The 8,491-nt window shown below is 43.2% G+C and overlaps 1 protein-coding gene across 1 annotated transcript; it reads right to left on the minus strand.

Moving 5' to 3' along the window:
* Positions 1 to 540: 540 nt before the first annotated feature.
* On the minus strand, positions 541 to 2,265 carry LOC123116474 (acetylserotonin O-methyltransferase 2). The gene is made up of 2 exons (XM_044537424.1): positions 1,358 to 2,265; positions 541 to 922 (listed from the first exon to the last, which is right to left on the minus strand). Exons 1-2 carry the CDS (start codon positions 2,144 to 2,146, stop codon positions 614 to 616), a joined length of 1,098 nt encoding a protein of 365 aa, XP_044393359.1. The 5' UTR covers positions 2,147 to 2,265; the 3' UTR covers positions 541 to 613.
* Between the last annotated feature and the right edge of the window lie 6,226 nt (positions 2,266 to 8,491).

Consider the following 8,491-nt stretch of genomic DNA (forward strand, 5'->3'; position numbering starts at 1 on the left):
GATGATGTACAGTCATGGTGGGAGTACGACGGTCGCCCTAGGGTGCCGCGTCGTATGAGGTGGATGGGGGCAGCAATGTCGTTGTCTTGGAGCGGGGAGAAAGAGTGAAGGAGGAGATGTGGAGTGGGGGATGGGGACGGGGTTCCTGTGGGATATGTGGGTGGCTCTGAGCCGACCTTGCAGACAATCCGGACTATCCTTCTCCTCCCTTCTATTTTACCTCGAAGTAGGGGATATTGGACAGACCAGACAATCCTGACCAAAGTGAAAGAGCCCGTTGGACGACCATTTTGCTCTGGATAGTCCGATCCGTACATATGGGGGATAAGTAGGGGAGCTCGTTGGAGTCGCCCTTAAGATCCACATAAATAGGTCAATTAGATCAAGCTTTTTAGTGAATTCCATGTTGCTGCCAGAAATTTTGGAGATAGGCCTAATAAGATGAAGGGGAAGGATTGCTTGCTTTATTTATTTAGTTGATAAGATAATAAATGGGCCTAACAAAATGAATGAGAGGGATAACTTGCTTCATTTATTTCGTTAATAAGATAATAAATGCGCCATTTGCATTAAATTGTAAAGATTACAACATAGTAGACCGGGATAGGTAAATCTAAGGGTACACTTCGATAACCGATAGAACTCCGTTTGTTGGTGTAATTTTATAGTCACTGAACCCGGCTTCAAAGAAAATCTTACTCCACTCATGCTCCTCTCGCTCGATCCCATCAATGTACATCATAAAAACATCCATCAAAACCTGTGCCTCCTTGGAGAAGATTTGTTGAGCCCCCGGAGATCCAGAACCGACCACCGTTTCAATAATTATCACTTTTCCTCCGGCATCTCTCGATGGGATTGCTTCCTTGCACTGACGCAATATCTTGATGCAATCTTCGTCCTTCCAATCATGCATAATCCACTGAAACATATATCCCAGCAGTAAGTAATCATACATATGGTGTACGCGCTTGCTTGCTTATAGCTAGTGTGTACCTTAATAATTAAAACAAATAAATTTCCATTTCCATTTTTATATTGATGCCTGAGAGATTGGTTACTCGTTCTTGAAGTAAAAAGAATTTCCACTGACTTAAGAGGACTATGTTAAAATGCTAGCTTAAAGTAAAAAAGGGATGTTCAAAACGTGCAATCCTGGATCGGCAGTGGCCGGCATCCCTGTCATTGGCTCACAATCTAGGGTCTCAGTTTCAGAGCTATAATTCCTTAAGCCACGAAAATCGACTGAAACACATGATTTTCTTAGTTGCCTGGGAATAGCAATTGCGGAATAGAAAATGTCTTTTGAATTTGATCTGAAATGGATGAATTAATTCTGCTGATTGTACGTATGTACCTTGAGTAGAATAGCGTCCGCTGGTGGGATATACTCGAACATATCGCCGGCGACGAAGGTCACGGCTGCGTCGTTGGCAGGAGCGCCGGCGACGACGTCAGGGAGGTCCAGCACGGTGCACTTGATGTGCGGAAACGCTTTCGCGACCGCGGCTGCGGTGGTGCCATGGGAGCCACCGACGTCGACCAGCGAGCTGCGCACGGCCTCGAACACCCCGCCGCACCGCGCCAGCAGGACCTGCATGGAGACGCGGCTGTCTGCAGCCATGCCGTCTTTGAACAGGCCGCCGTCCTCCACGGTCGTGTCCCACAATGGGCAACCATGCGCGAGGTCGAACAGCGACGCGCGCTCGTCGGTGGCGAGCCACTCCGGCATTCTGAGGAGCGCGGACCAGGCGAACGGGTCAACGAGCACGGGCACCACCGGAGATAGCGGGTAGCTCGAGCTCTTGACGAGGAGCCGGGAGACACGGGTGAGCTTATACACGGCGTCATCATCACTGAGGACGTCGCTGTGCTGGACGGAGAAGATACCGGAGGCGGTGAGCACGCGCATGATGCGCCGCAGGTTGGAGAGCTTCGTGGGGTGGACGCCGGTCTCGGATGCGAGGTCAGACAAGGTGGCGGCGCCTCCGCGGCGGTGGATGGCGTCGGCGACGCCAAGGTCTGTGGCAGCCTTGAGCGTCAGTGACTTGACGAAGGCGATGCAGTGGTGGTACAGCTCCGCCTGAGCTTCCAGGAACTCGTCGGTGCTCATGGTGAGCTCGTCTTCTTGGTTGGGCGTCGCCATGCTAGGTATGCCTCCGGTTTTAGGCTTTTAGTTAGCTATAGGGCTCTTATAGATCGATGGATCAGGGATGCATGTGGAATTTGTTGTCAATTTTGGTAACACTAAGTTTTCCAAGTACGGGTCCACATTTTTTTTTCTGAAAGAAAGTATAGATCCACATCGTTACCTGCCGGGGGACACCCTTATCCCGCGCGTGCTGCCAATTGGCCCAAATTAGATTGCACGAATGCGACTCCTTGCATGTGCTTTTAATTTGCATTGTTGCACACAAACTAGGATGCATTAGCAACTCTTACTGATAAGTGATACTCCCTCCGTCCACGAATAAGTGTATATCTATCTTTTGTCCTAAGTCAAAGTTTTAAACTTTGACCAACTTTATAGGGAAAAGTAGCATCATTTATGGCACTAAAATAGTATCGTTAAATTCGTTTTGAAATGTATTTTTATAATATACCAAATTATATGCTACTATTTTTTTCTATAATGTCGGTCCAAATTTTAAAACTTTGACTTAAAACAGAAGCTAGATGTACACTTATTCAGGAACCGAGGAAGTAGAAAAATTAAGCCGACAGTTTGAATTTCCCATGTAAAAATTGAGTTGATACCACATGAGTTGCTGCATGAGATATGTACCATTTGATTGTACTCCCTCTGTCTTAAAATATAAAAACGTTTTCAAGACTACAATAGTGTCAAAAACGTTCTTATATTATGGGACAGAGGGAGTATATAATAATACTACTCTAATCTGAAATAATTGTCGCGAGCTATACAAAACTTTGCACTACCGCAGCCGTTCCTCCACGACAACTAAAACGGACCGGAGTAGTATTTAAGTTAATACTTCCTCCGATCTAAAAAATGTGTCGTGACTTTAGTTCAATTTTAGTTTAAATTTGAACTAAAGCCACAACATTTTTTTTGCATCAGGGGAAGTAACATACAATGGAAACCAAAAATACATATGCTCTGTTGTATTTGATTATTGTATTTTTGTGATACATTTATTGAAGCTATACAGTGTATAATAAAATAGAAAGTTTATTTCCATGTATGATTGCAATTGTGGTGCTTCTTCGTGCATGATTACATGTTGAGACCAGCACTCTTCGTTAATGGTTGTATGATGAGGAGGCATTCTTGCCTGCTAAGATAAATAAATTAATAGAGATCAACTATAGATAGGATAATGAGTAGCTTCCTTGCATCCGGAATTCAGAGTGAAGGCGTGGCTAGGAGAAACGATCGTGTATTCGCAAAATAAAAATAAAAAAGGAGAAACGATCGTGTGCTTAGGATTAGTAGTGAATTAACTAATCTGGAAGAGAGTTATAAACGAAGGAAAGAACATGAAGGTAAATTTATCCACCCGGCATTTCGTACGTGTGTTTCCCTGAATGATAGTTTAACAGCACGCAAGGTCGCTTTTTGTAGCATCGATCAAATAAGAAAAGGCCGGTCTAATGTAAGCCAAGCGTCCTAAGCTGGGTGCAACACTCAGCTAACAGGAAGCTGAAGTGAAATTGGCCTTCGCCGTGTATTTTAATACTCAGTTCTATTTGATTTTCCTGTAGTGAAAATATTTGGTTCAGATTGGGTCATCTCCCACTTGTGGGCTGGTGGTTGAGGGCGTCGACGTACGCGCGGAACCAACTCAATAAATTCTCCTAACCAATTAGAAAGAGTAGTTACTAATCGGTTAGAGACCCTCATAAGAGCATCTACACGCAAATGCTGAGCCTCAAACGGGGTTCGCGGGCAGTGATCGTAAATTTGCTCATCTATATCCAAATACCTCATAATAGAAATCTCAAATCTATACAAAAGCATGCAAAAAAAAACACATACTACGTAAATTAACTATCGTATTTCTCGTCGGAGATGTCCACAATCTCGGTGCCCGCCTCCAGTGCATGGGCCGCAACCGAAGCTCCGACTCCCGCGGCTCCTACGGCTCTTCCGCGTCCATCCCCGCATTCATCTCCTCTTCGACCTCGTTGAAGAATACGTCGGTCACTGCCTATTCCTGCCGGACGAACCGCCGATTGACCCCACATAAAGGCCTCATCCTGGATGGACTCCAGGATGACTTGCTGCTCCTATAAGGCACACAATCGACCTACCGAGGATCAAGCAATCACACAAGCACGACGTCAAGATTTGTTAACGAGGTTCGTCGATATGGCTACATCTTCGGGGCCTGACTACGAGCGCTCCTCCCCATGACATCGTTATAGTACCGCACCCTACCAGACGACGTCACATTGCTGCCGGCTCCACTGCGTGCATGTGCTATTATGTTGGCATAGGTTATATCGTGTCTACCCCCACTATATATGAGAGACCTAGAATACAAGTGTCCTATTAGGACATGACTCCATATCCTATCTAAATACAATACAACTCATAGTCCAATTGTAACCTATCATGTACACAATATTCGACACAACTCTAACAAACTCCACCTTGGCGAATATTCTCCACCACCTTGGATTCATCAATGCGTCGAACCTCCATGTACATTGGACTTGAGATATACCATGAGCACCGCTGCTACTTCCAGACTTCACGTGACTCCACCTGCAACTGTAGTCCCTTCTCTTTTTCTTCACAGTCAACACTCGAGCAAAATTAAGTTCCTTATTAGTCTAATTTGTGCTTCCAACTTCCGAAGAATCCGTTCAACGCCATCACACACTGACACTGATATTCGCGAAAATCAACAAATCACATATTGGATGCCACATATAAGAGTTACCCGAACTCAACATCCTCGCTTTCTTGACTGCTTGTCTGAAACTGGAAGGAATTTCACTGTCGCCCTGTGTCAACCTGAGTCAAATTCACAGTTGGTTCACCCTTTTCCCGGCTAGTCTCTGACATGTCCCATAACTATAGCACTCCGCCTCCTTCTATACTTGTCATCTGCACTTTGCCATGTGCACTGAACACCACAGAGTATACGGCCATGTACTCTCTCAACTTTTGATAATTTCAGACTTTCCGCTACTTTCTTAGATTCTCCATGGTCAACTCTTGTCCATTAACTAGCACTGATAGACCCTGTCACCACCTTAAATCTGGTACTCATCAACACTGCTTCACGACCCCTGCACACTTTGTCTGACCACATGTGTCACCATTAGTGCCTTAGTCTGTCGCTGTGTCTCGTGCTTACCGCACGCCTTGCCGCTATCACATGTTGAGCCTCTACTATCCTGGTCGAGTCTCCTGGGTAGCTAGCCCACACTGCCTCAACCCCCACCGCAAAGAACCACCGATCATCACCGACCGATGCCGAGTATCACATCTCCGTCAGACCACTGGGCCCCAGTCTGATCCATGTGTCTCTCGCTTTCCCGCTGACATAGGCTTACGCCATAGCCCCAGTCTGATCCATGTGTCTTACGCCATAGCCCCTCCATCAGCACAGAGTGAAGTATTCCACCAGACTCCAGCTCCACCTTCATCATGACTCCATGTAGCTGGTTGTGCTACCCTGCGCCCCGTCGACTTCAAGCTCTCAAGTGTACACAAACCTTGAATCAACTATGTGACATAGTCTTGTCGAAGCCGCACAAACCCTCAAACCTTGAATCAACACGCTCCAGGCTCCTCCACCTTACGCATACATCGCACGCGTGCCTCTGCACGCTCCAAATCCCCTTCAAACTTGTGCCCACTGCTTTGACAGCTCCAAAATTACTTCTAACCTCGCTCTTAGTTCTGAAAAACTTTTGCATCCAATAAACCAATCTACCACCGATTCTCTATGGAGCACCTTATTCTCAGACGTTGAGTAGACCATAATCAAGCTTAGCCAGTGCACAAGATTCCTGCAACCTTCCGTGTACCCTTAGCACAGATGAATCAATTTCCTGTTTTTCAATCCACTTGAATGCTCCTGGACACTAGTGCGCCTTCGGGCTTGCAACCTTTCTTTTAAGGGACAATTGCATTTTTACCCCTAGTTGGTTTCTACCCACGGGTTTTGCCCTTACTTTTCGAGCTTGCTCAGTTTTGCCCTTACTTTTTCCGTCGAGGTCCCTCGAATGCCCTTTGACCGTTTAACCAAAACTTTGAAAATTCATAACTAATTCATATGAACTCAGAAAAATGCAAATAAGATATCAAAATGTTCAGATAAACATTACCTTTGTGTGCATATCATTTGCATTCAGGACAAAAGCACCCTTTAAACTACCTGAGGTAATTAATGTTATTAACATTATTAAAAATAAAAAGGTATAAACAATATTTTTTTCATGAATAAAAATTACATGCAAATGTAGGTGATGTTTTCTAAACAGCTAGATATCTTATTTGCATTTTTATGAGTTGGTATCATCTTGTTAAGAATGTTCTAACGACTTTGAACATTATTTGGAAACTTCATAACAAGTTGATACGAACTCAGAAAAATGCAAATAAGATATCGGGATGTTCAGAAAACATCACCTACATTTGCATGTAATTTTTATTCATGAAAAAAATATTTTTTATACCTTTTATTTTTAATAATGTTAATAACATTAATTACCTCAAGTAGTTTAAAGGGTGCGTTTGTCCCGAATGCACATGATATGCACATAAAGGTAATGTTTATCTAAACATTTTGATATCTTATTTGCATTTTTCTGAGTTCATATGAATTAGTTATGAATTTTCAAAGTTTTGGTCAAACGGTCAAAGGGCATTCGAGAGACCTCGACGGAGAAAGTAAGGGCAAAACTGAGCAAGCTCGAAAAGTAAGGGCAAAACCCCTGGGTAGGAACCGACTAGGGGTAAAAATGCAATTATCCCTTCTTTTAAACAAGCAAAATCTCATGGCTTTGCATCTTTCGGCTCAGCACCACACGTACTCTGGCGACCCTACCGAAGCTGGTCCCTTCGTTCGCTCCGCTCCGCACGGGAGCTCCTAATCGGCGCTTCGAGCGCCGGTTGAGGCTACTGGCGCTCGCAGCTGATGCGTAGCGGGCCGGCCCAACACCAGCACAAAAAGGAATACGTGAAGAAAAACAGTGCGTGTAGGAGAATTCGAACTCAGCAACCCACTACTGCAGACTACACGCACTAACCACTGGACCACCCTCTCCTTGTTGGATACTATTAGGAAACGATGCTAGTTAAGAGATAGTTGAAAATTACTTGAAAAGTTCATCGATATTGAAAATTGTTCATCAAGCTTTTGAAAAAAGTTCATCAATTTTAAAAAACGTTCACCAAAAATGAAAAAAAATCACAATTTTGGAAAAAGCTCACCAATTTTGAAAAACAATGTTCATCAATTTTGAAAATAAGTTATCAAATTTGAAAAAAGTTAACCGATTTAGAAAAAAGTTCAAAAAATTGAAAAAAGATTCGTAGATTTTCGAAATAAGTTCATCAAATTTGAAAAAGTTCATCAATTTTTTTAAATCACCATTTTGAAAAAGGTTCACAAAACTGAAAAAAAATTCATTCAATCTAAATATAAGTTCATCTAATTTGAAAAAAAGGTCATCAATTTTTAAAAAGGTTCATCAAATTTGAAGAAAGTTCATCGAATTTGGAAAAAAGTTCACTGAACTTTAAAATAAGTTCATCTAATTTGAAAAAAGTTCATCAATTTTAATTTTTTTTATCAAATTTGAAGAATGTTCATCTATTTTTAAAATAAGTTCATCAAAATGTTAAAAAGTTCTTTCATTTTTTTAAAAAATTAATCAAGTTTGAAAAAGTTCATTGAAATTGAAAAAAAGTTCATCGAACTGAAGAAAGTTCATCGATTTAATGAAAAAGTTCACGAAGTAGAAAAGAAATATCGTCTATTTGTAAACATTTCACGCATTTAAGAAAAAAAGCAAACAGGAAACAAAAAAAGAAAGAGAAAAAACGCAGAAAACATAAAGGGCATTTCTTGTTTGTTTAAAAAGATGAAAAGGAGGTTGGTATTTACGAGTCAGGGTGGTGGCGTAGTGGTTTATGGGGTTAGCTATCGACGGAGAGGTCGCTTGTTCGATTCCTGGGTACGCACAATTTTGCGTGCCTTTTTTGAGTTTCAAACAGAGGGAGAATGGTAGTTGGGCCGAGCCCATCTAGCGCCGTTGCAGGTGCCGGTTTGCGGAAACAGCTATAACCGGCGCCTGCAGCGCCAAATAGGAAATGCCCATCTCATATGCACTCAGCAGCCATGCCAGCACGATGTTGGGCCTTGAGGCCCCGCTTGGGCCTTTGCTCGGCCATGTGCCTCCAGCACGCACATCTGGGAGCTATTGTGGCACGTCACCTTCACCTTAACAGATCTAAGGGTAAAATACATGGGGGCATTTACACTACTCGCTTCGCGACTCACTCTAA

The sequence above is a fragment of the Triticum aestivum genome, chromosome 5B, assembly GCF_018294505.1.
Source record: "Triticum aestivum cultivar Chinese Spring chromosome 5B, IWGSC CS RefSeq v2.1, whole genome shotgun sequence".
NCBI lineage: Eukaryota > Viridiplantae > Streptophyta > Magnoliopsida > Poales > Poaceae > Triticum > Triticum aestivum.

Bases quoted from the DNA above. Each gene is read 5' to 3' on its own strand.
- LOC123116474 (XM_044537424.1), bottom strand. From the start codon at position 2,146: ATGGCGACGCCCAACCAAGAAGACGAGCTCACCATGAGCACCGACGAG. The intron at 923-1,357 runs GTACATACGTAC...TATATGTTTCAG, and splicing joins CGGACGCTATTCTACTCAAG to TGGATTATGCATGATTGGAA.